We start from the raw sequence: 27,963 nt of genomic DNA, 5'->3' as shown, positions 1-27,963 counted from the left end.
TAAGTCGTTATGTTCTGACAGCAGCTTCTTCATATGTCCACCAATCAATAATGGGATGTTGTCTTCCTCTCTAGGATGTTGAGTCCAAGTCTGATAACCACTGGGCTTCAGGGGACGTTAGAACCGGCAAGTGGAAAGTACCCACGTCCAAAGACTATGTGGATCTTTTTCAGCATCTTTTAAGCTGTGATCAGATGATGGTAAAAGTTTTAAGTATTTATAGTTTTATTACCTTTCCTTATTTGGGGAGCTTGCCACACATTAGTGTAGCAGAGGACAACTTTTAAGAGTTGGTTTTGTCCTTGCACCAAGTAGTTCCCAGACATCAATCTCAGGTTGTAAGGCTTGGGGACAAATGCCTTTATTTACTTAGCCATCTCTCTAACCTGTTTTTTTTTTTTTTTGTTGTTGTTGTTTTTTGGAAGAGGGTCTAATGTGGCTCAAGCTTTGTATTTAACTAAAAATCACCTTGAATTCCTAATATGCTTGCTTCCAACTCCAACCAAATTTATAATTTGAAATCTATGAAAGTATACTATTTTTCATCTTTAATAAGAGACTCCACTAAAACAGTACAAAACAAACCCAAGCAGACAAGACACCATGTCTCAGAAACACAAAACAAAACATGTCCATAGTTATAGAGGTATCTTTGTCAGGATTTTTATGCTGAGATAAAACACCATGATCAAAAGCAACTTGGGGAGGAAAGGATTTATTTCATGTAACCTTTCCATATCATAGTCCATCCTGGAGGGAAGTCAGGACAGGGACCTGGAGGCAGGAAGTGAAGCAGAGGTCATGGAGGCTGCTTACTGACTTGCTCCTAATGGCTTACTCAGCTTTCCTTTTTATATCATCCAGGTCTACTTACCCAGGGGTGGCACTGCCCACAGTTATCTGGGCCTCGCACTATATCGATTATCAATCAAGAACATGCCCTATAGGTGTGCGTACAGGCCAGACCTTTGGAGGCATTTTCTCAATTACAATTCCTTCTTCCCAGATGGCCTTAGCTTATGTCAAGTTGACATAAAAACTAGTAAGAACAGGTATAAGACATTTATTTCAGAATTTTGTTTTACTAACTTTCAAATGATCTTAAATAAAGCATATTTAAAATAATGTAAGTCAAGGCAGTTAGAAGTAAAACCAGAAATAAGTAAAATGTGGGCTAAAGATATCCCTCTGTGACAGAGCATTTGTCTAACTTTCTAACAAAGTCCTGGGTTGGTTCTCCAGCATTGCAAAAGCAAATTAATTTTTAAAAATCTTCCTCATAGCAAGATAGTTATGGTCCTTGTCTCTCTCCCTCACTTAGTCTGACCCTCCTGCTTTAGCTATTTCTCACTCAATCTTTCCCTTCTTCTCTGTGCTCTCCCACCTACTCTCTTTCTCCTGGGAATTAAATTCAAGGCCTTGACTATGCTAAACACATTCTTTCACTCTTCTTTTTATTGAGTAGATAAATCTAGTTTATTTAATAATTTTGAGGGGTTGGTGTGCATTAGTTATATCACTTGTATTAGAATAATGCCTCTTGCCTAATACATTGTTAGATGACTTTTTTTAATTTCTAGTGGCTAGTATTTTAATATATACTTCAACAATGCATTAATAGTCTAGGATAAGAAATTTTTGACAATAGGTGATTTTTGTCCCATCAAAAGTCATATGTTCTTATGTTTTTGTTATTGGATTTAAATAGTATATCAGGTGGATGGATATAGTAGTAACATACAGCTTGGATGTGAAATAATGTCAGCATTTCAAATGTGTTTGCACGTGGCTCAGAAGCTGGGCTATATGATACCCTGTCAACAGATATATAGGGGGCTGGAGTGTGAGTTGGTAGAACTGTTCTTGCTTAGGAGTTATAAGATTTAGTTCCCAGGACCTGAGATGGAGGGATGGAAAGAGAGATTGAGAAAGAGCAAGCTGTTATGCCAATGTGTGTTTATACATAGACACACAAACTAATTGAGGGAAATGCTTTGAAAAGGTTGACCTGCATCCTCTCATTCAATTCCATGTATAGAGTATTTGTAACTTAACCAGGTAAGTCATACTATCTGATTAAAATGTCATAATAACTTGAAAAGAAAAGATATGTTAAATTTTGAAGGTTTAAAACTCTAAGTAAATTAGTTACAGTTTATATATCACTGTTTCCATCATAATAGTTCTGATAGTATGCATTATAATGCTTTTAAAATATACTATTTAGAAAAAAAATGCTATTTAGTCTGAGATTTTGAACTCTTTAAAGTTTTCTTTATTTACAGGATTTTATTTTAGCAGATGAAACATTTCTCTTTGTGAATTCCTCCCTTCAAAGTCTGAATCATTTACTCTATGATGAATTTATAAGATCAGTTTTGAAGATTGTGGAAAAATTGGATCTTACACTAGAGAAACAGACTGTTGGAGAGCATGAGGTTAGAAATTCTTTTCAATAATTATTTTGGATCATTTTAATACCTCTTTGCATGCTGAGGACAATGGTACATCTTTAAGGGAGAAAGGAAAGTGGGTTTCTTTGCAATGAGTATGTGCCATTGGTGCTTTTCTGTTGCATATAACCTAATGTATAAAATGTGTTATCAACAGATTATCCAAAAAGTGATTTATATGCTTAGTGTGTTAAAACATTTGTTTACTCAGGTGTGATACCACTTGCCTGTTAACAACTTTTGAGAAGCTAAGGCAGGAAGATGATAAGTTCAAGGCAAGCCTGGGTTACAAAATGAGACTCTGCCTTAGCAAACCTCTATGTGGCCAGCACTTATGTTAGCTGGCTCACAACCACCTGTGACTCCACCTCCAGGGTATCCAGCACCCTCTTTGGGCCTCTACAGGCACCCATACACATGTGATATATCATACACATACATACACCCCCCCCCCACACACACACACACACAAGCATGCACGCATGCATGCACGCACGCACGCATGTGCGCACACACACATAAGTAAAAGTAAAAATAAATTTTAATTTTAAAAAAGACTTTTCAGCTAAGCTGGACTGGACATGGTGTCTTATTTTGGTAATTCTGGGACTGTGAAAACTGAGGTAGTAAGATTGCCATCCTGGACTATAGCAAGTTCCATGTCAGTATGTACTACAAGGTAAGAACCTGCTCCAAAACACACATAAACAAATAACACAAACCTTTCCTAAAGATGCTTTCTGGAACCTTATATCAGAAGCTCCCCTACAATTTAAAGCATGCCTGTCGTCGTTAACTTTAGCCACTTCTCTTTCTGTGATGTCACCTGCCACTTGTGTTACAGCTGGTCTCCCAGTCATTTGAAGGCTCTTACTCTGTAGGTTTTGTTTTGTTTGAGACAGAGTCTGACTATCTAGCCTAGGCTGAACATTTAACTCACAATCCTGCATTGGACTCCAAAGTGCTAGGATTACAGGTATGCACTACCATACTTGGTTTTTGTTTTCACTAGTTGTTTAACCTTAGAACTTGAGTACAGAAATTATATCTGATAGCGGATTTGATAACACAAACTTAAAAATATGTTTAAAAATGAGCTGGGTGTGGTCTTTTATGCCTGTAATTCCAGATCTTGGGAGACTAAGTAGAAAGATAAGGAGTTCAAGGCCAGCTTGGACTACATAGCAAAATTGAGGGTCATCTGGCTACATAGTACCCAGTCTCAAAAAATGGATATATAAATGTAGCTGTAAGTTTGCCTGTGTCCTGCCTGTTCTGCAGCTGCTTAGGCCCAAGTAAACACACAGAGGCTTATATTAATTATGAACTGGATAGCCTATGGCTCAAGCTTCTTGCTACTTCCTCTTTTATCTTAAATTAACCCATTTCTATTAATCTATGTATAACCACCTGTTACTTGGCTTACTGGTCTGCTGGCATGTTGTTCCTTGGGTGGCAGACTGGTGTCTCCTCAGCGCTGCCTTTCTCCTTCCAGTCTCTCCAAATTCCCACCTCCCTCTAAGCTGCCTTGCTATAGGCCAAATCAGCTTATTTATTAACCAGTGGGAACAACATATATTCATAGCATACAGAGAGACATCCCCCAGCACATAAATAAAAGAAAATGTATTTTCCAAAAATAAGTATCTTTCATTTGCCTTATAACTGTATATTATTATTTTATTTAGCAATTAGAAACCCATGAGTCATTAATGATACTTCCTCCTTTTTGAAGTTTGTCTCTGTCAAGGTGTCATCATCATTTTCAAAAAATAACACTCCCTTTATGTTGGCTATATGTTGGTTTCCAACACTTGGGAGGCAGAAATATGAGTTAGTTCAAGGGTAGCCTGGGCTACAGAGTAAAACTCTGTCTCAAAACCTTTTAAGGTGAAAAAACAATACCCTCCCCACCTTGTATTTTGTATTTGTCCCATTCTGTCTTGTGTGTATTTTGGTTTGCTGCTTCTATAATTTCCATTCTTAAAATGTAAACTCTAGAGAACTTAATTACCTCTTTCTCACTTCTGCATTCTTTACTTATAAATTAGTTCTCTATGATAATTTCATTGGAAAGTTGTTTGTTGAATGATGTGTTCAAAGAAACAAGTCTTCATTTGGGACAATTTTTCAGGATGGAAGCATTACTGGTGTTTGGGTGATCCCAACTTCAGATCCAGCTGCGAATTTGCACCCTGCTAAACCAAAAGATTTTTCAGCTTTCATTAACCTGGTGGAATTTTGCAGGTATTTTGTAGAATTTTAATTATTTAAGAGTAAAAATGTATCATTTTATTACCACTAACAGAAAAGATCCATAATATAAAGAGTTGAAATAATCTAAAATTGTTTCTGTAGACCTTTAAAATATTTTTAGCAGTTTAGACTTAGCTTTGCTTTTTTTTTTTTTTTCCCAAGAGTTAGAAGACCTCAGGCAGGAAAAAAGGAGCATACATATCCTTAAAAGTGTTAAAATGCCTAAAAATGTTATAAATGGAATTGCCCATCATTTTTAATGTCTCATAATTTTAAAGCTGAGTAAGAATTAATAGGATGAAACTTTCTTCCTTAAATATTTTGTTTTTATAGAGAGATTCTTCCTAAGAAACAAATAAGATTTTTTGAGCCATGGGTATACTCATTTGCATATGAGTTAATTTCACAATCCTCGAGGTTGCCGCTCATCAGTGGTTTCTACAAATTACTTTCTATTACAGTGAGAAATGCCAGGAAAATAAAATATTTTGAGGTAAGTATTTCTCTCCTTTTCTAAAATTTTTTATTAAGAAATTTTTTTCATTCATTTTACACACCAATCAAAGATCCTCCTCGTCCCTCCTCTCCCCGCAGTGTCCCCTTCCCATTCCACCCTCCACTCCCACCAACAAGAAGCCAAGGCTTTCCATGGGTGCCTACATTCAGTAGAGGCAAGTCCAAGCCCTTCCCCCTGCCTCAAGGCTGCACTAGGTGTCCCATCATAGGAAGTGGGCTCCACAAGGCCCACTCATGCACCAAGGATGGAATCTGATCCTGCTGCCAGGGGGCCTTCCAAGCAGATCAAGCTACACCACTGTCTCGCCATACAGAGGGCCTAGCCCAGCCCCACCATCCATGTAGGCTCCACAGCAATTGATCCAACTTTCATGAGTTCCCTCTAGTTTTGTTTGGTCGTCCCTGTATGTTTCCCCATCATGATCCTGATGCACTTGCTCATAGAATCCTTCTTCTGTGTCTTTGACTGGACTCCTGGAGCTCTGCCTAGTGATTGGCTGTGGATCTCTGCATCTGCTTCCATCAGTCATTGGAGAAAAATTCTGTGATGACAGTTAGGGTATTTCACCAGTCTGATATCTGGGGCAAGCCAGTTCAGTTCAGTCACACTCTCCACTATTGCTAGTAGCCCAGGCTGGGGTCATCCTTGAGAATTCCAGGCAATTTCCCTAGCACCAGGTTTCTCTCTATCCCCATGATGTTTCTCTCTATCATGGTATCTCTTTCATTGCATTACCCCTCCTCCCTGTTCCAGCTCAACCATCCCATTCCCTTAGGTTCTCATCCCTTTTCCCTACCCTCCATTGCTCAGTTTATTACCCTTCATCCCCAGTTTACTCATGGAGATCTTACCTATTTCCCCTTCCAAGGGCAACCCATGCTTCCCTCTTTGGGTCTTCGCTGTTAGTTAACATCTCTAGAGTTGTGGGTTGTTGCCTGATTACCCTTTGCTTTATATCTGTTATCCACTTATAAGTGGGTACATACCATGTTTGTCTTTCTGAGTCTGGGTTACCTCACTCAGGATAATATTTTCTAGTTCCATCCATTTGTCTGCAAATTTCATGCTGTCATTGTTTTTCTCTGCTGAGTAGTACTCCATTGTGTATATGTACCACATTTTCTTAATCCATTCTTCAGTTGATGGGCATCTAGGTTGTTTTCAGGTTCTGGCTGTTACGATTAATGCTGCTATGAACAGAGGTGAGCATGTGTCCTTGTAGTACGATTGAGCGTTCTTTGGGTATATGCCAAAGAGTGGTATAGCTGGGTCTTGAGGTAGATTGATTCCCAAATTTCCATACTAATTTCCTAAGTGGCTGTACCAGTTTGCACTCCCACCAACAGTGAAGGAGTGTTCCCCTTGCTCAACATCCTCTCCAGCATAAGCTGTCTGCAGTGCTTTTGATCTTATCCATTCTGACAGGTGTAAGATGGTATCTAAGAGTCGTTTTTATTTGCATTTCCCTGATAATTAAGGATGCTGAGCAATTCCTTAAATGTCTTTTGGCCATTTGAAATTCTTCCTTTGAGAATTCTCTGTTTAGCTCTATAGCCCATTTTTAAATTGGATTGTTTATTTTGATGTCTACTTTATTGAGTTCTTTATATATTTTGGAGATCAGCCTCTGTCAGATGTGAGGTCGGTGAAAATCTTTTCCCATTCTGTAGGTTGTCATTTTGTCTTATTTACTGTGTCCTTTGCTTTACAGAAGCTTCTCAGTTTCAGGAGGTCCCATTTATTGTTTCTTTCAGTGTCTGTGCTACTGGTATTATATTTAGAAAGTGGTCTCCTGTGCCAATGTGTTCAAGATTATTTCCTACTTTCTCTTCTATCAGGTCCAGTTTTATATTGAGGTCTTTGATCTACTTGGACTAGAGTTTTGTGCATGGCGATAGATAAGGATCTATTTGCAGTCTTCTACATGTTGACATCCAATTATGCCAATACCACTTGTTGAAGGTGCTTTCTCTTTTCCATTGTACAGTTTTGGCTTCTTTGTCCAAAATCAGGTGTTCATAGGTGTATGGGTCTTCAATTGATTCCATTGGTTCACATGTTGGTTTTTACACCAATACCAAGCTGTTTTTATTACTATTATAGTAGAGCTTGATGTCAGGGATGGTGATGCCTCCAGAGGTGGTTTTGTTGTACAGGATGTTTCAGCTATCCTGAGTTTTTTGTTTTTCCAGATGAAGATGAGTATTGTTCTTTCTAGGTCTGTGAAGAATTGTGTTGGGATTTTGATGGGGATTGCATTGAATCTGTAGATTGCTTTTGGTAAGATTGCCATTTTTACTATGTTAAGCCTTTTTATCCATGAGCATGGGAGATCTTCCCATTTTCTGACATCTTCAATTTCTTTCTTCAGAGACTTAAAGTTGTCTTCATACAGGTCTTTCACTTGCTTAGTTAGAGTTACCCCAAGGTATTTTATATTATTTGTGGCTATTGTAAAGGGTGATGTTTCTCTGATTTCTTTCTCAGCCCATTTATCATTTGTATATAGGAGGGTTACTGATTTTTTTGAATTAAACTTGTATTCTGCCACATTACTGAAGGAGTTTATCAGCTATGAGGAGTTCCCTGGTAGAATTTTTGGGGTCACTTATGTATACTATCATATCATCAGCAAATAGTGAAAGTTTGACTTCTTACTTTCCAATTTGTGTCCACTTAAACTCTGTTTGCTGTCTTATTACTCTAATTAGAACTTTAAGTACTGTATCGAATAAATATGGGGAGAGCAGACAGCCTTGTCTTGTTCTTAATTTTAGTGGAATTGCTTTGAGTTTTTCTTTATTTACTTTGATGTTGTCTGTTGGCTTGCTGTAGATTGCCTTTATTATGTTTAGGTGTGTTCCCTGTATTCCTGATCTCTCCAAGACATTTATCACAAAGGGGTGTTGGATTTTGTCAAAGGGCTTTTCAGCATCTAATTAAGTGATCATGTGGTGTTTTTCTTTTAATTTGTTTATATGTTGTATTACATTGACAGAATTTCATATGTTGAACCATCCTTACATCTCTGGGATGAAGCCCAGATGAAGCTCTGGAATCATGGTGGATAATATTTTTTATGTGTTCTTGGAGTTGTTTTGCCAATATTTTATTGAGTATTTTTGCATCAATATTCATGAGGGAGATTGGTCTGCAATTCTCTTTCTTTGTTGCATCTTTCTGTGGCTTGGGAAGCAGAGTAACTGTAGCCTCATAAAAGGGGTTTGGTAACATTCCTTCTGTTTCTTTTGTGTGGAAAAATTTGAAGAGTATTAGTGTTAACTCTTCTTTGAAAATCTGGTAGAATTCTGCATTGAAACCATCTGGTCCTGGGCTTTTTTTGGTTGGGAGACTTTTCATGACTGTTTCTATTTCCTTAGGGGTTATTGGTCTATTTAAATTGTTTATTGGTCTTGATTTAACTTTGGTATGTGGTACCTATCCAGAAAATCGTCTATTTCTTTTAGATTTTCCAGTTTTGTGGAGTACAGGTTTTTGAAGTATGACCTGATAGTTCTCTGGATTTCCCCAGTGTTAGTTGTTATAGTTCCCTTTTCATTTCTGACTTTGTTCATTTGGATATTCTCTCTGCCCTTTGTTTAGTCGGGATAAGGGCCTGTCTATCTTGTTGATTTTCTCAAAAAACTAACTCTTTGTTTCATTGATTCTTTGTATTGGTCTCTTTGTTTCTATTTTATTGATTTCAGCTCAATTTGATTATTTCCTGGCATCTATTCCTCCTGGTGACTTTGCTTCTTTTGGTTCCAGAGCTTTTAGGTATGCTGTTAAGTCATTAGTATGAGATTTCTCCAACTTCTTTATGTGGGCAGTTATTGCTATAAATTTTCCTCTTAGCACTGTTTTCATAGTGTTCCATAAGTTTGTGTATATAGTGCATTCATTTTCATTGAATTCTAGGAAGTCTTTAATTTCTTTCTTTATTTCTTCCTTGACCCATTGGTGATTCATTTGAGCATTATTCAGTTTCCATGAGATTATAGGCTTTCTGTAATTTTTGTTGTTGAAATCTAACTTTATACCATTGTGGTCTGATAGATACAGGAGGTTATTCCAATTTTTTTGTATCTCTTTAGATTTGCTTTGTGACCCAGCATGTAGTTGATTTTAGAGAAAGTTCCATGGGGTGCTGAGAAGAAGATATATTCTTTTTTGTTAGGGTGGAATGTTCTGTAGATACCGATTAAGTCTATTTGAGTCAACATCAGTTAAGTCCCTTATTTCTCTGTTAAGTTTCGATCTGGAAGATCTGTCCAGTGATGAGAGTGGGGTGTTGAAGTCTCCCACTATTAATATGTAGGGTTTGATGTGTGATTTAAGCTTTAGTAATGTTTCTTTTACATATGTGGGTGCCCTTTTATTTGGGGCATAAATGTTCAGAATTGAAACTTCATCTTGGTGGATCTTTCTGTACTAAGTATACAGTATCCTTCTTGATCTCTTGATTTTTAGTTTGAAGTCTGTTTTGTTAGAAATTAGGATAGCTACACCAGCTTGTTTCTTAAGTCCATTTGATTGGAAAGACTTTTCCCAGCCTTTTATTTTGAGTTAGTGTCTGTCTTTGAAGTTGAGGTATGTTTCTTGTATGTAGTAGAAAGATGGGCCCTACTTTCGTATCCATTCTGTTAGCCTGTGTCTTTTTATAGGTGAATTAAGTCTATTGATAATAAGGGATATTAATGACCAGTGATTGTTAATTCCTGTTATATTTTGGTGGTAGTGTGTGTGTATTTCTCTTCTTTGGGATTTACTGCTGTGGACTTATCTATTGTCTGTGTTTTCATGGGTGTATCTGACTTCCTTGGGTTGAAATTTTCCTTCTAGTGCTTTCTGTAGGTCTGGGTTTGTGGATAGGTATTGTTTAAATCTAGTTTTGTCTTGGAATGTCTTGTTCACTCGTATATGGTGATTGAAAGTTTTGCTGGGTATAGTAGTCCAGGCTGGCATCCATGGTCTGCATTACATCTGTCCAGGACCTTCTGGCTTTTAAAGTCTCCATTGAGAAGTTGGGCATTATTCTGGTGGGTCTGCCTTTATAGATCACTTGGCCTTTTTCCTTTGCTGCTCTTAATATTCTTTCTTTATTCTGTATGTTTAGTGGTTTAATTATTATGTGGCAAGGAGACTTCTTTTGGGGGTCTAGTCTATTTGATGTTCTATAACCTTCTTGTATCTTCATAGGTATTTCCTTCTTTAAGTTGCAGAAGTTTTCTTTCATGATTTTGTTGAATATATTTTCTGTATCTTTGAGTTGGTATTCTTCTCTTTCTTCTATCCCTATTATTCTTAGGTTTGGCTTTTTCATGGTGTCCCAGATATCCTGGACATTTTGTGTTATGAATTTTTTGGCTTTGGTGTTTTCTTTGACTGATGAATCTATTTCCTCTATTGTATCCTCTACACTATAGATTCTGTCTTTCATCTTTTATATTCTGTTGGTTATACTTGCATCTGTGTTTCCTGTTCTTTTATCAGATTTTCTATTTCTAACATTCCCCCTGTTTGTATCTTCTTCATTGTTCCTCTTTTAATTTTCAGATCTTGACCTATTTCCTTCATATGTTTAATTGCTTTTTCATGTTTTTTTTTTTTTTTTTTTTTGGTATTTATTGATTTCATCCATTTTTTTTTCTTTTCCTCAATTTCTTTAAAGGAATTTTTCATTTGTTCTTTAAAGGCCTCTAGCATCTTCATGAAGTTATTTTTAAGGTCGCTTTCTTCTGCTTCTACATTGTGATGTTTAGGTCTTGCTCTTGTAGAAGGGCTAGGTTCTGGTGTTATATTGCTCTTTATGTTGTTGTACGTGTTTTTGCACTGGCGTCTGCTCATCTCTTCCTCCAGTAGGTGCAAGATGTGCCTGTGTCTGAGCCAGCTGCTATTGGTCCAATCTGTGCTTGCTATGTCTGTGTCTTGGGGCCCCTCTGGGCCCAATCTTAGCTCTTGGTCTGATTAGAGCTGGCAGATTCTGTATCTCAGAGAGCTGCTCTTGTCCCAGTCAAAGCTAGCTGATTCTGTGACTCGGAGTCACTCTTGTTCTTATCAGGGCTTCTGGTCCAGAAAGAGCTGGCAGATTCTGTGTCTTAGGAAGCCACTCTTGGTCTGGTGGGAGCTGGTGCATTCCTTGTCTCATGAAGTTACCAGGGTCGCAAGCAGATGGGTATTGGGGTAAGGCGCGGGTCTTGTAGATTGCAGGGTCCAGTGGGGAGGTTTTCGTGGGGGAGCCTAGCTGCGGGGAGTTTTCTCTGCTGGCCAGCAACTGGGGCAGAGTTGGGTGGGGTTTCCCGGGGACTGCCTGTGTCCCAGGGCTGAGGTAAGTATTTCTTAGGGACTGGAACAATTCTTGTGTTTGTTTTAAACCTCTTGTGTATATAGGGTGCTTATAAAATATATGTTTATGGCATATGTAGTTTTAAAGTCTAATTTTAAGAATTATACAACTAATATTTGAATGTCAATAAGAAGACTCAAAAAGTTAGTAGCATTTTCTACTCTGCTGTGTGTGTGTGTGTGTGTGTGTGTGTGTGTGTGTGTGTGTGTGTGTGTGTTTCTAGACAGGGTTTCTCTTTATTAAAGCCCTGGCTGTCCTGTGTAGAACTTCTGTGTAGACCAGGCTGGCCTCAAAATCACAGAGATCCACCTGCATCTGCCTTTCAAGTGCCCAGCTTCTACTCTGATTTTTAAGCATGTTTTTAAGAGTCTTCTAATTCAAAGTCATCCTGTCACCAAAGTGTTACTCTAGAGGTCTCATATTTTCTCAAGACTTAGCAAATCAGAGGTCCTTCAGGCTCCAGACATCTGTATTACAAACCCTTCAGTTGACTTGGTGCTATGAAGTTTGGGAATGACTTAGTTTGTACAGCTGAGAAGCCTGGGGTGTAGCCAACATGTATTTTTTCACTGGAAGATGACAAAAGGATGGAGTTAGCCTTTGCCTATGGCTTTTCGACAGTCGTCTACCTTTTCCCCTGCTCTGTTTCTACTGGGCATCAGCTGGGATACACCCCTGAAACTGAGACTCCCTCTCCTCCAAAACTAGACTATGGGAACATGAAATGCATTCGTCCTCTGGGCAAAGATTAAAAACTGGCAGATAAAGGTATAGAAGTGCGTGATTCTTGCTTGACATACTAATTTGCTACTTTATTCAACAGAGAGTTTACCCAAAGAGTCTGAAGCATTCTGAAGATCCAGAAAAGGATTCTTGCTTTTCTTTATTTGCTAAATTTGGCAAAGAGGTAATATTTAAGTAGTCTATCTTAATGTATTACAGGATATTTTTTTTTTGTTGCTTTGGTGCCTGTTCTGGATCTCGCTCTGTAGACCAGGCTGGCTCTGCTACCAGAATGCCAGGATTAAAGGCGTGAGCCATCACCGCCTGGCCAGGACATTCTTAAATGAATGTATAGTGAAGAAATCTAGTGATTGTCAGTGATATAGTTATTTATAATTATTTTGAGTTTTGTTTGTTTGCTTGTTTGTTTGAGACAGGGTCTCATTATGCAGCCTTAGCTGGCCTGGAACTCACTATGTAGACCAGGTTATCCTTGAATTCCATTGTTCTGCTTGCCTCTGCCTCCTGAGTGATAGGATCAAAGGTGGGTGCCATTGGGCCTCCCCCCCTTTTTTCGATAGAATACATTTATTTATGTGTGTCATGGTGCACATAAGGATGTTAGATGATAAATTGCAGGAGTTGGTTCTCTCCTTTCACTCTGGATTGCAAACTCAGGTCATCTTTCATCAAGTCTTGGTGGCAAGCACCCTTAACTGAGCCATATCACTGGCCTTGAAAATTGATTTCTTAAATTCAGATTGGTAGTGAGGTTTTGTTTATATATTTGGTTGATAGGTTTTGGATTATTATTATTTTTTTATGTTTACTTATTGTGTGATGTGTGGAGGTCAGAGAACAACCCACTAAAGCCCATTTTCTTCCACCCTGTGTGTCAAACTCACAGTGTCAGACTTGATGGCAAGTGCTTTTGCTTGTGAGGATCCTTCCAGTTACTTTTTGTGACAGGGTCTTGTAATGTAGCCAATGCTGTCCTTGATCTTATGGTCCTCTATCCTCAGGTAGGCAAGTGTTGGGAGGGCAGGTTTGTCTTGGTAGAAAGGTCTTTTAAAAACTTACACAAGAAATTGCTGTTTCAAAAATCTCTTGAATTCTTGGAAAATAATTCAGCTGAGTGATGACAACTCAAATATAGTTGTTATTGCCCTATATTAATGAATAATTGTTCATAATAATGGGTTTCATTGTGACATTTTTGTGTTTACCTATAATGTACATTGATCATACCTCACTCCTTCCCTTAGCTTTTTATATAAAGGGGAGTAAGTACTTAGAACATATTAACCTTTTCTGAGAATTAGCATTTTGTTTTGTAGTCATAACAAAGACTACGTGCTTGTTTTTCACATTTTAGAAGAGGATGAATATTAATTTCCTAAATGTAAGCAATATTCAGATACACAACTTGTTTGTGTGTTCTTTATTGTTAAGGTATCAGTTAAAATGAAGCAGTACAAAGATGAACTATTGGCCTCCTGTTTAACCTTTGTTCTGTCCTTGCCACATGACATCATTGAACTTGATGTTAGAGCCTATGTTCCTGCATTGCAGGTAGGTGTGTTTTCTTCAATATAACCCTACTTTTATCACCACTTTTTTACTAGAAGACATGGAAGTATCAAGATTAAAGCAGAGGCTCACCCAGCAGCCTCTGAACACTTCCTAGCTGGGAGGCTTTGAGTACCAGAGGTAGCTCTGCTCCTCCTTTACAAATTGAGCTGAAGATTAAGTATTGCATGTGCTAAAAGCCTGCAGTAAATCCCCAGCCATGGACCACTGTCCCTAGTTTTCCTCTGGTGTTTTAAACTATGCCTATTTACAACCTTTAGCAGTTTCTAGGGGCTAGCAATAGAAGCATATCAATTAGAAACCGTAAAATAGGGCTAGAGAGATGGCTCAGAGGTTAAGAACATTGACTGCTCTTCCAGAGGTTCTGAGTTCAATTCCCAGCAACCACATGGTGGCTCAAAACCATCTATGATAAGATTTGATGCCCTCTTCTGGCCTGCAGGCAAAATGCAGACAGAGCACTATATACATAATAAATATATAAATCTTAAAAAAGAAACCATAAAATAATTGATGGTTTTTGTTTCTGTATGTATTAAATTCCTGCTTTAATTTTCCTTGTTTGTATTGACATATAGATGGCTTTCAAGCTGGGCCTGAGCCATATGCCTCTAGCAAAAGTTGGTCTGGATGCCCTCGAAGAATGGTCAGTTCACATTGATAAGTCTATAATGCAGCCTTACTACAAAGACATTCTCCCCTGCCTTGATGGATACCTGAAAACTTCAATCTTACCTGGTAAGTTTTACAGAACTTGGGATGAGTATCATAAATAAAATTGCAGTGTGGTAATAAAATTGGACTATTAGTATTTTTTCCAACTTGTAAAGTTTCAACATAGAATATTCAAAATGTGTTTGATTGGTTTTTCTTTTAAGTTATCATTTCTCAGAATTTGTTAATATTTTGGAAACTGAAGGGTTTTTTTTGAGGTTATAATTTAATTACAAGATTTCTTCCTTTCCTCAAATCCTCCAATGTGCCCCTCCCCACTCTCCTTCAAATGCAAGACCAGTTTTTTCACTGTTATTGCATGCATATATGTATATGTGTATACTTGTATATTCCTAAATATAATCTGTTGTCCATATAATATTAACTTGTAAATATGTTATCATGACTGACCATTTACACCGGACAACTAATTGGTGTGCTGAAGCGTTATCCTAATTATTATTATTATTATTTTATTTATTTATTTATTTATTTTTGGTTTTTTGAGACAGGGTTTTTCTGTGTAGCTTTGCGCCTTTCCTGGATCTCGCTCTATAGACCAGACTGGCCTTGAAGTCACAAAGATCCGACTGCCTCTGCCTCCCGAGTGCTGGGATTAAAGGTGTGCCGCCACCACCGGCCTAATTATTCTTATCAATAAAAACCAGGAGTCAGATATTGGGGTAAAACCTGAAAAATCAGAGAAGCAGAAGAACAGCCACTTCTCCGTCTCTGTCCCATCTTATCACTCCTGTCTCTGCCCAGCCTTATCACTTCCTGTCTCCTGTCTGTACAGACCTCCAGACCTCTATGCTTGACTAGTGGCTAGTACCACCCTCTGATCTCCAGGTTAGCTTTATTTGTCAGAACACAAACAAAATATCACACAAGTGTGCTATTTTTCCTTAGGAAGACCACCTCTCCCTCTCCCGGTTTTCCTCAGTTTGCATGTAGTTCTTTCTGTAGGGTTGAGGCCATGTGTGCTTTTCTCTGTTCAGTTTGGCATGTTCATTGACATTATCCTTGTTCAGCTAATATTAGGCCAGTCATGTTAGTAAAGTCTTTATGGGTCTACTTCTGATATTGGTAGGAAACATCATATCTGCCCTCTCTTCCATAGTGTTCCTTGACCCTAGGTGTGGGCCTCAAAATTCTGCATTATGATTGGTTGTGGTTTTCTGTAGTAGTCTGTCTATTGCAAACACAAGTTTCTTTGATGAAGGTTGAAGACTACACTTACTTATGGGTATAAGGACAGATGTTTATAATTTGTTGTTAAGGATTATGATGGTTTAGTAAATTAGTGGTTTTAGGATTCTCCTCCAGTAACATTGACTTCACTGGCACTGATTTTTTTAGCTGGTTTATGGTACCTTTTGTTGAGAGGGTCTTAAGTCCAATTAGAAAAGCTCTTGGTTATGTTCCATTACTTCTCTAATGTTAATTGTGCCAAGGGGTTGTCATGCCATGCTGGTTATTGATGTGGTTCATAAGCATCATAGCTGGGGAAGACTGCTGATTGCCTTCTTCCTTTGAGAACCTGGATGGTGCCTTCTGATACCATGAAAGCTGGTCCTCGGGGAGAGGACTGTAAGGTCAGTTCAGCTCAGGAGTCTCTGGGCCGTCTTTCTGAAGGACATAATGTGTTTAGCAATAGGGACTTAACTCTAGGTGTTGAGTAGCCAAGGGGAACAACAATAGACTGTATGTTTTGGGAGTCTTTTGGACAGCCTTGACCAACAGCTCCAAAGAGGGCTTCTTGGATCTGGTATTACAAGTTTTGTTAGGTGATCTTTGGCTCTTAGAGGGAACATGGTCAACCCAGATGAGAAAAATTCATTAAAACTACATATGTATATTTATACACAGAATTATATGTATTATAGGTTTTTTTTTAAGGTAGTTAATAGTATAATTCCTTGTGGCTTTTCCAGACATTCTTATTGTTATTTTACCTACCTCCTTTTTCTATTTCTATTTCTCTGCAAAATTTGCAATTGTGTTTCTCTTTACAGCTGAATAGTATTCCTGTTTAAGTACCACATTTGTATTATGTATTCGTTGGTTGAAAGACATTTAGGTTGTTTCAGTTTCCTAGCTATTGTGAATAGAGAAGTAATGAACATGGCTGACAATGTGTAGAATATTAAAGTCCTTTGGGCATATGCCAATGAGTGATGTAACTGGGCCATATGGTAAATTTATTTTTAGTTTTTGAGAATTTTCCACACTGATTTCCTTCCTAACTGCTCCAGTTTGGAATCCCAGCAGCAGAGAATGAGTGTAATGATATGGTGAGAGAGAAGCCTTGGTGGGTGGAGCCAAGGTGCCCCACGGTGGGTGAGAGACAGAGATGGCATGCATACAGTGCTCAGTGCAGAGTTTTATTATTAAAGGGAGATAGGAGAGGGGGCGGGTGCCTGCTACCTTTGGTGAGAAGGGGGAAGAGAGAGAGAGCAAAGCAGAAGTCCTTTCTTAAAGGGAACAGAACGCAGGGCATGCCAGGGTATTATCTGCTTATTGGCCAGGATTCCAAGAAGTGGGTCTGAATGCTAACAGTGAGGATTCCCTTTTCCCCACTCCCTCTAGCATTTGTTGTTCATTGTTTCATTGATCTTTGCCATTCTGACTGCAGCAAGATGAAATCTCACACTTGTTTTGATTTATATTTCTAATTGCTGGCTATGGTGAATACTTTTTTTGAGCTTTTTTTTTTTTTTTTAGCTATTTTTCACTCTCTTTTTGAGACCTCCCATATTTCCAGTAAGTCATTTGTTTTTTGACTGTTTTTTGAGTTCTTTATTTATTCTGGATATTAGTCCTCTGTCAGATGTATTAATCCTTCGTCAGCTGGCAAAGATTCTCTCCCATTCTGTGGGCTTCCTCTTCACCTGGCTGACACTTTCTTTAGCTGTACAGAAGCTATTTAGTTTAATGAAGCCCCACTTGTCACTTGTTTGCCTTAATTCTTGGGCAAATGGAGGGGTTTGGTTTTGTTTTGTTTTGTTTTTGGCTTTTTTGTGACAGGGTTTCTCTGTGTAGTTTTGGTGCCTGTCATGGATCTTGCTCTGTAGACCAGGCTGGCCTTGAACTCACAGAGATCCGCCTGCCTCTGCCTCCTGAGTGCTGGGATTAAAGGCGTGTGCTACCACCACCGGGCTTGCAAATGGAGTTTTATTCAGGAAGTCCTTCCCTATACCTATATCTTGTAGAGCACAGCCTATGTTTTCTTCTTGCACATGGCAGAGGCAGAAATGGGGAGGGAGAAGGGTTGAGAGCTTTAGTAGAAAGCTTGGGGATAAAGTAATTCTCCCCCCCCCCCCAGACAGGGTTTCTCTGTGTAGTTTTGCACCTTTCCTGGAACTCACTTTGTAGACCAGGCTGGAAAGTAACTCTTTTATTTGCCTGTTTGCTGGCAGAAGTTCCCGCGACGCTGTTATGTGGCCAGGTTTATGGGTGTCCGCCCCTATCTGCCAATGTATCTGCCCCTTTGTCCCATGGCTGTAGTCGAGAGAAAAATAAAAAATTAAAATAACAAACCGGGATCAGACTCCAATCTTGGGTGTCCCCAAGAGTGAAGAGAGATCTAAGAATCAGCTCATGTTTACATCCTCTTCGTCGAGGGATGGGAAGCGCTGCAGCTGTGCTGCAGTTGGTCCACCATGGACCCGAGACAGCATTGACCCCCTTGTCAGGAGTGAAAATGTGCCTGCCATTGTCAGCACAGCCCGAGGACAACCCCAGGGGTGTCCGTCGCAAAGAATATAGCTTAGACTACAGCCGCAAGAATCGGGGACTCACTGTGGTGAAGAATCATGGCAGTAGCAGTAGTGGTAGCTGTGTGTGGGTCCAGCGGAGGCGAGGGATGCGCGCACTCACAGTCTCGCTGGATGGGGGAGGAGGCGGCAAGTGGCAGCAGTCACAGCAGGTCTTCAGTGGTCTATCCAAGTCAAGGGCACCAAATGTTGGTTAAGCAACAGCACTCGTGGCTGGCTGCTGCCCACGGCCATGCCAACAGAGGCGAGTGCTGGATGTATTGGTGATGGAAGAGTCAGGAGCCATAGTTACCTTTCTGGAGCTTTATTGGGAGGGGGGAGAGAGCGAGCAAGCGCATAGAGAGGGGGAGTAAGGAAGGAGACAGTGCGGAAAAAGAGAGGACACAGAAAGAGCATGCCCGCTTTTTAGGTTGGGACACAAGCCGTAGTTAACTTTCTAGAGCTTTATTGGGAGAGAGGAGGGAGAGAGGAAGGAGAGAGAGAAACAGAAAGAGGGAGAGAGTTACCACGCAGGGGGGTAGGGGAGTATGGAAGGAGAGAGTGCGGAAAAAGAGAGGACACAGAGCATGCCTACTTTTTAGGTTGGGACGCCTTTGCAGGCTGGTGACGTAATTAAGGACTTAATCCTTACAAACTGTTTTGACTATAAACAGAACTCATAACCTGCAAGGTAATATTCTTAGTTTCAGTTTCCCATTAACCTGTGGGGTATATTTTGAGTTTGGGTTTTACAGTGGTCTCTAGTGTATAGTATCATTTCATCTGCAAATAGGGATAATTTGACTTTTCTTACCCTATTCATAAAGCTGTAATTTCTTTCTCTAGCCTTATTGCTCCATGTTGTGCTTTGAGAACAGTGTTGAAAAGGAATAGGGATGGTGGATGTTATGTCCAGATCTCAGGGACCCTGAAAATACTACCACAGAGACCGAATCCCATATGTAAAGCAAAGAGACTTTATTTCAAGCCTGGAGTTTGGTCTCTGTCTTTCTGACACAGTGTTGAGAACAGAGAGCCCTGAGCCCAGTTGGGGTAGGGTTTTATCGCAGAGGTTGGGGTGAGGGAATTTCTAGGGTTCAGGACCCTGATTGGCTGACATTTGTCTAGAGGTATCCATAAAAGGGAAATAGGTGTGTGCTAGGCTTAGGTTCATCTGTCCATCTTATCTAAGGGTTGGAATGTTTGGGATGTCAGGTACTTCCCCTTAGCTGCTGGCCCATCCCTGGGTGGATCCCTGAGTGGTGTTAGTTTACAGCTTTTCCTGGATCCAGGTGTTGCCTATCCCTAAGCCTGTCCCAGCAGCTGTGTCTAGGCCTCTAAGCCTGTCATTCATGGCAGCTCTGTGGTCAGGCTGCTTTGGGCACCCCAAGGTGGACATTTCTGTTTCATTCCTGACTTCAGTGGTATTTTGCTTTAAGCTTTTCTCCATTTAGGGTAATGTTGGCTGTGGGTTTTCTCATATATAGCTTTTGTGTTGAGTTATGTTCCTTCTAATCCTGCATTCTCTAAGACTTTTATAATGAAGATATGTTAACTTTTTCCCCCAAGGCCTTTTCTACATCATGTGATTTTGTCATTTATTTTTTTTATGTGGTTTATTACATTTATTGACTTGAGTATGTTGAACCATTCCTACATTTCAGGGGTAAGGTCGACTTGTTTGTGGTATATAATCTTTTTAATGTATGTCTGTATTCTGTTTGTAAGTTTTTTATTTATTTATGAGTATATTATAAACATAATAAATTTGTTTTTATATATTTATAAATATAATTTATACATTCATAATAAATTTGTGTAAATAAATATTTAAGTATTTGTGAGTATTTTCATTATTTGCATCTACGTTCATCAGGGATATTGGCTGGTAGTTTCCTTTTTTTGTTACTTTCTGTCTTTACCTGGTTTGGGTATTAAAATGACATTGGCTTTGTAGAAGTTTGGGAGTGATCTTGCAGTTTCTTTCCTGTTTTCTTTTTTGTTTTTGAAATAATTTAAGGACTAGCTGTAGATACTTGAAAATTTGATAGAAGTCTGCTGTAAATGTATCTGGTCCTGGACTTTTTTTTTTTTAATCTAGAAGGCTTTTTATTACTATTTCGATTTCCACATTTGTTATGGGTCTATTTAAGTTCTTAGATACTTCCTGGTTTAATTTTAGTGGTTTGACTGGATCTAGTAAATTATCCATTTCTTTTAGATTTTCCACCTAAGAGTACAGATTTTTAAAATATTCCGTTATAATATTCTAAATTTCTTTGGTGTCTATTGTAATGTTTCCCTGGTCATTTCTAATTCTGTTAATTTGGATCTTTTCTTTCTGTTGGTTAGTTGGGCCAAGGGTCTGTCAATCTTGTTTATCTTCTCAAAGAACTAGCTCTTAGATTAGCTGACTCTTTTTATTGTTTTCCTTGAGTTCTGCTGTGATTTTTATCTTTATTGCTGTTGGCTGCGTTTGGATTTGGTTAGTTCTTATTTTTCTATATTTTTGAGCTATTATTAAGCCATTTGATTTGTGTTCTTTCTGATTTCATAATGTAGATCCTTAGAGCTAGAAATTTCCCTCCTAAGACTATTTTCTGTGTGCCAGAGAGGTTTTATTGGGTTGTGTTTTTATTTTCATTTAGTTGCATTAAATTTTGTATTTTTTTCTTTGATCTAGTCATCATTTAGTAATGAGTTGTTTAATCTCCATGAGTTTGGCTATTACTAGAATTTTTTGTTTTAAGTTTTATTGCATTGTGCTTAAATAGGATAGAAGGTATACTTTTGATCTTTTTGAATTTGTAGATTTGTTTTGTGTCCCGGGATGTGGTCTATTTTAGAAAAGCTTCCATATGCTACTGAGTAGAACACATAATCTTCTGTCTTTGGATAGAATATTTTGTAGATACTTAAGTCTATTTGTATGATGTTGTATAATGTCACTTCTGTTTTTCTCCATTTCTGTTTATTTTTTGGCCAAATGATGTGTTGGAGAAAGTTGGATATTGAAATTACCTACTATTAATGGATTGATGTTTATCTGTGTCTTTAAATCAAGTAGTTGATTTTTAATGAAATGGGGCACCCTAGTTTTGTTGTATATATGTTTAGGACAGTAATGTTTTCTTTGTTAATGGTTAATTAATCCCTAGATTAGAACAAAGCATCCCTCTTTATCTAGTCTCATTAGTTTTAGTTTGAAGTTTGTTTTGTTAGATATTAGGATAATGATGCCTGCTTTCTTCCTGGCCCCATTTGATTGGAGTATTTTTATCTAGCCTTTAACTCTGTAAAGCTAAAATGTCTTCTTTGTAGGCAGCAGGTAGATGTTTCTTGATCCATCCAGTCAGTCTGTGACTTGATTGGAGAATTGAGCCCACTGATACTTAAAGTTATTATTGAAGTGTTTGTGATAATTGTGGTCATTTTTTTCTGTTGTTGTCTTCTCGATGTAAGTTGTATTTTAATAATTATGGGCTTTGTATTTTTTTCATAGTCTCTCTGCCATGCTCATTCCTCTCTTCAGCTTGAAATACTGTTTCCTATATATTCCTTAAGTTTGATTTGTTGGATGTAAATTTTTTTTAGGTTGTTTATGTCATGGAAAATGTGAGTCATGTGGCGCAATGTTATTCATTAAGTGGCGCTGTTTACCTTGCAAGATAAGCCACAAGGCACAACAAAACCCACTATAAGAGTTTATTAGGGGAAGGAAACAGAAGGGAGTGCTTAGTCCTATGAGAAAGGGTCATGCAGGGAGAGGGGAGGTGTCTGTGACCCACTTTGTATGGATTACCCCTGCACATGCGCATATGGGTTTATGTAGGTATGCCACCCATGCACATAGATTACATGATTACACTGAGCACAGATGACATGACCACACAGTGCATGGATTATGTAGAACATAAGGCCCAGAATGACTAAGCATCTTGCCAGTGCATGCACAGTCATCGGTGAATGACTAGAGATTCCAACAGAAAACTTTCTTTTTTCCTTCAATTAGGGCCCATAGTTTTGCTGGATATTTGATTTTCAATTGGCCATAGTCTTTTCTTTTTTATTATTATTAATTAAATTTATTCATTTATTTTACATCCCAACTGTAGTTTCCCCTCCCCTCTTTCTTTTCATTCCCCTCCCCCATCCACTCTTCCTCTGTTTTCATTCAGAAAGGGGCAGGCCTCCCATGGGTGTCAACAAAGCAGCCATCAATAGACTTTTAAGACTTGGAATGCGTTGCTCCAGGCTCTTCTGGCTTACAAAGTTTCTATTGAGAAATCAGCTTTTATTCTGATGTGCTGTTCTTTATATGTGACTTGTGTTTTTTCTCCTGCAGCCTTCAATACAGTCTTTCCTGTATGCTTAGTGTTTTAACTATGTTATGCCATTGGGATTTCATTTTCTGGTCTTGTCTCTTTTGTGTGCTCCTTCTATCTGTATGTGTGTATCTTTCCTTAGTTTGGGAAATTTTCTATGATCTTGCTGAAGATCTACTCTATGCCATTGACCTGGCATTCTTCTCCTTCATCTATACCTATAATTTGAAGGTTTCATTTTTTTTCATGGTGTCCCACATTTTGTCTTCCTTTCCTGTGTGTGTGTGTGGGGGGGGGGGTGTTTTAAAGTTCCATGCTTCTTGTTTATTGGTTCTAGAATTGTCTTTGAGATATTCTGTCTTCTGCTTGATCTATTATACTTATAAGGCTTTCCTTTGGGTTTCTTGTTAGGCTGTGCATTTTTCACTTCCATCTTTATTTCAGCTTGAGTTCTTGTCAATGTTTCTATCTCCTGATTGAATTCTATCTTAAATCTTGGATTATCTTCATCATTTACACTTGTATTTTCTTGGACTTCACTCCAGGCGTTCGTTCTCCTTAAGCTTGTTCTCCTTGATTCCACTGAGCTGTCTCTTTGTGTCTTCTTTAAAGTCTTTGAATTCTTTGATGAAGTTTATGATTGTTCTTTTACATTCTGTATCTTGGAGTTCATCTAGGTAATTTTCATTGGCAAGCATTACTATAAGACTGTTAGATTTGGGAGAGAACATACTGGCTTAATCTTTCATATGGTTGGTATTTTTGGAATTCTGATTTGTTCTGGATAGAGCAGTTGGGGCAGAAAAGAAGATGTGGGGCAGACTGGAAGTGCTTGGGTGGAATGAAGTGGGGTGGACAGAGAGGATATGCTTCTTGTTCCAAGCCTGGTGGTTGGGAATAGATAAGAATGAGTGGAAAGGTTGGCTATGACATGGGTTGGGGAATAGGTAGGCTGGATCTTGGCCCAAACCTAGAGCTCTTTTGCAATGAAGGTCATGAAGACCAGACTAGATTGCTGCATTGGTTGTATGACCCATGCTATGCAGAAGTCAGGGGGACTCACCAGGCTAGACCCTGGAGGAGAATGTGGGAAGTCTGGATATGGAGTCCAGTGGTGGAAGTGGCACAAAGGGATCTGTGGGTGGGTACAGGTAGGTCAGGCCCTGACAGAAGCCTAGAGGTCAGTTAGTGTGCTGGCACAAGTGTGTGGTCAGACTAGGCTGTGGGAGCAGAGCTAGATCTGGCTGGTTTCTGAAAAATGAGTATAAGGACTACTCACCAGGCTAGACCTTGGAGGAGGGCATGGGAAGTCTGGGTATAGAGTGTGGTGGTGGACGTGGCACAAAAGGACCTATTTGTGAGTGGATGCAGTTTAGGTGGATCCTTGTGCAAACCTAGAGGTTGGCTGAGGTACAGAGGAGGTAGTGGGACAAGGGGTGCAGGTGCAGGAATGGGATGTGGGACTCTGTGGAAACCTAGAGGTCATCACTTGGTAGTACTGTTTTGGAGGGTTTAGGAGATACAGCCTTGCTTAAGGAAGTTCTTCCCCGGGAGGTTGTCTATGAAAGTTTTATAGCTTTGGTCTACTTCCAGTATTCTCTCTTTCCTTTATGTCTGTGGCTGAGAAGTCATCTCTCAGCTTCATGCTCATGCCATGCTGCCAAGTTTCCCTGCCATGCTGCACTCTGGAACCACAGCTCAAATAAACTTTTATAAGTTGCTTGGTCATGTTGTTTTATCACAGTAACAAGAAGGTAATTTATTCAATCCCTAACTGGTCATCTGCCCTAAACCCAAACTCATTGTTTCCATGCGTAAAGAACAGCTGTACTGGTTTGGTTTTTTGTGTCAACTTGACATAAGCTAGAGTCATAAGACGAAAGAGCCTCAGCTGAGGAAATGCCTCCTTGAGATCTAGCTGTAAGGCATTTTATCATTTATTGGTCAATGGGGGAGGGGGGACTAGTCCATGGTGGGTGAAGCCACCCCTGGGCTGCTGGTCCTGGGTTCTATAAGAAAGCAGGCTGAGTAAGCCATGGGAAGCAAGCCAGTATGCAGCACCCTCCTTGGCCTCTATATCTGTTCCTGCCTCTGGGATTCTGCCCTGTTTGAGTTCCTGTCCTGACTTCCTTCAGTGATAAACAGCAATGCTGAAGTATAAGCCTAATAAACCCTTTTCTCCCAAATTTGCTGTTTGGCCATATTGTTTTGTTGCAGCAATAGAAACCCTAACTAAGACACCAGCTTCCAGGATGTAAAAAATCAAGTTAAGAAATAGAGAAACAGAGGTAGTGGCAAAGTTCCTTTGACAATCAGGATTTATTTCTGAGAGCCAAAGATTTGCTGAACTGAGCCATAGCCACCTTGCAACTTAAAACTACAGATAAATAATTTTATGGCTGTAGAGTTAACCATCTAGTCCATTGAAAATGAACACATCAAAGATTTTATTTAACTCAATAGTTAATAAGAGAAATAAATAGATGTTGCAACTGGTTCCCATAACCTGAATCTTCAAAAAAAAATTTTGTAACTTTTAAAATTTATTTGTGACAAAGGTTCATGAGGAACAATAATATTTAGTGTTTTTTTTTTTTAATAAAATGTATTTTATTTTGGGGTGGGAGGTATGCGTGAGCCACTTTGCATGATTGAGGATCAGAGGACAACTTACAGGACTCAATTTTCTTCTTCCACCATGTGTATCCAAGGGATTGAACTCAGGACATCAGGCTTTGCAGCAAGATAACCACAAAGTTTCTCATTTGTCCATATTTACAGTCATAGAGCATCCTCCCATAATGTATGGTCATAAAGCAATGATAGATAAAATGTGTAAGTAGAAAACTTTCCTGAAAAACTGAAAACTAATCTGCCAACCTGTTGCCCACCACCTTTCAATTTTTTGATATACATTTGGTACATCAAAAACATTGTGTATTTAACTTTGCAAACAAGTTCAAATCAGGACATTGGCATGAATTTGATTGGCATCTACTCCTTGGATCTTTTCAGGAATTGTATTTTATAAACATTACTGTGTACTATAACTTCAATTAGTATACAGTATATATATGATATATATATATATATGTATGTATATATATATATATATTATATGTCTGGGTTTTTCTAATGTTTACTCATGATTAGATTCAGGTTAATGAGGGGTATTCCTCCTTTGAAACCTGTTCTACTCCCAAGAGTTTTTTCACTTTCCTTAATAAATTTAATTTGTTCTACTCAAAAAAAAGGGGGGGGGGCGGGGAATAGGTGTTTGAGATAGTTCAGTGGGCCCAGTGGTCAGTAACCTCCTGGCCTTATGACCTGAATCCATGGACCCACATGGAAAGAACCAAACAAGTTGTCCTTTGACCACTACATACATGCTATGGCACATGTGCACACTGCCATAAAACCAGAGCTCTCATCTTTTTTGTTGTTGTAGTTGGTTTTGTGGGGAATCGGTAGGATGGGATGGGGTTTTACTGTGTAACCCTGGCTGTCCTGGAACTCACTCTGTAGACTAGACTGACCTCAAACTCACAGAGATCTGCCTGCCTCTGCATCCCAAGTGCTAGGATTAAAGGTGTGTGCCACCCTGCCCAGCCATAGCTCTCATCATCTTAAAGGAAAATAAGATAATTATTCTGGAGCCATTTTGAGTGACCATGTCCTGGGAACATAGCTTTAGGTTATCCCAAATTCCATGTTCTAACCTGGAAGCAGTTTCACAGTTTTTATAGTTTCATGGAACAGAAAAAGTCATAAGGCAAGCTTAAAATACATTGGTGGGTACATCAGAGAGGTGGGAAAAGTGGCCCATAGGTCCCAGATGCTCTGATGGTATTCTTAGCTTGTAGAGTATAGAAATAAGTTGCCTACTGAGCCGAAAGTCCTAAATGTTTTTTGTTGTCATAAGACGATAGTTCTGAGGTGGGCCAGAACTAGCCCAGGATAAAATAATTAGCCTCCAAGACTGCAACCTTCCAACCTTTCCACAATACTGAGATTCTAAGCAGCCAATTGTTGGTATTAATGGATTTTTCACAACCTCTCAACAAATGCTATATATATATTTCTAATTGCCAATCAGTTTCCATAGACAGATACCTTCAAGAGTTTTCATCCAAAGTCTCTACCCCAGAGTAAAATAAATTTTAGAACAAATACTATAAATAGTATTGTTTCTCTTGGAAGCTTCTCCTACATTAGTTTTAGTGTCTATTCATCCATAGTTCCTCCTGAATTATTACTGTGATAGTTACAGAATGATAGTTTCTCTCCTGGTAGTAACATAAAAATTGTTATGTTTTCAAGTATTTGCTTATGAGGCTTGGATTGTCACAGATTTGGCTTATGTCTAAGGTGGGAGGACTAACTTCTACAACCACAAAATGGTTCCGGTTCTTTTAAGTACAGGTGGAGCTTCTTCTGATGGGCAGTGATATTCAAAAGACAGCAATCTAAATATTTTTTTTGTTCTGGAGTTTTAAGTTTTGAGGTCATATTTTAAATAACCAGTACTTTAATGTTTCTGTTTCACAATGTAGTGTTGATGTTGCTTAAACAATTTTTTTTTTTTTTTTTTATTCTTTACTACCTATAGATGAAACCAAGAGCCATTGGGAAGTATCAGCACTTTCTCGGGCTGCCCAGAAGGGATTTAATAGAGATGTATTGAAGCATCTGAAAAGGACAACAAATATTTTACCAGTAAGAAATCCTTTGTCTTTTCTTTACCTTAAGTCACTGCAATACCCTGCTCCCTGGTACCAACTTCTTAGTCACTGTTCTATTGCTGTGAAGAGACACCATGACCAAAGCAGCCCTTATAAAAGAAAGCATTTAATTTGGGCTGGCTTACAATTTCAAAAGTGAGTCCATTTTCATCATGGTAGGGAAAATGTCAGCACACAGGCAGACACAGTGCTGAAGAAGTACCTGAGAGTTCCACATCTGGATCAGCAGGCAGCAGAAGAGAGAGACACTGAGTGTGGCTTGGGCTTTTGAAACCCAAGGCCCAAACCAGTGACACACTTCCTCCAAGGCCACACCTACTTCAACCAGGCCACATCTTCTAATCCTCTCAAGTAGTACTATGCCCTGATAACTAAGCATTCAAATATATGAGCCCTTAGGGGCCATTCTTATTCAAACCACCACCCTACTTTTGTTTGGTTGGTCTTTGTATGGTGGTGTGTAACAATTTATTGTTATTGTTTTGTTTAGCATTTTATTTAGCATTTTTTGTGATGAGACAAGATAATACCTACAGGCCTGC

At 38.8% G+C, this 27,963-nt stretch overlaps 1 protein-coding gene across 3 annotated transcripts in view; it reads left to right on the top strand.

Annotated features, from left to right (window-relative positions):
• Window positions 1–27,963, top strand: part of Prkdc (protein kinase, DNA-activated, catalytic subunit) — a 237,550-nt gene that overhangs the window by 26,879 nt on the left and 182,708 nt on the right. For all 3 annotated transcript variants that reach the window (XR_005092573.1, XM_028893310.2, XM_037209976.1), the window contains exons 15-22: window positions 75–200; window positions 2,286–2,438; window positions 4,588–4,700; window positions 5,043–5,202; window positions 12,396–12,479; window positions 13,748–13,867; window positions 14,464–14,623; window positions 27,289–27,395. Coding sequence is in view for 2 of the 3 variants with exons in the window: in XM_028893310.2 (XP_028749143.1) it covers window positions 75–200; window positions 2,286–2,438; window positions 4,588–4,700; window positions 5,043–5,202; window positions 12,396–12,479; window positions 13,748–13,867; window positions 14,464–14,623; window positions 27,289–27,395 (1,023 nt within the window). In the remaining variant the exon portion in view is untranslated. The remainder of the gene's footprint in view (window positions 1–74; window positions 201–2,285; window positions 2,439–4,587; window positions 4,701–5,042; window positions 5,203–12,395; window positions 12,480–13,747; window positions 13,868–14,463; window positions 14,624–27,288; window positions 27,396–27,963) is intronic.

This window comes from Peromyscus leucopus, chromosome 12 (assembly GCF_004664715.2).
Source record: "Peromyscus leucopus breed LL Stock chromosome 12, UCI_PerLeu_2.1, whole genome shotgun sequence".
NCBI lineage: Eukaryota > Metazoa > Chordata > Mammalia > Rodentia > Cricetidae > Peromyscus > Peromyscus leucopus.
Note: the sequence above shows the minus strand (reverse complement) of the source record. Positions and strands in the feature narration are given on the sequence as shown.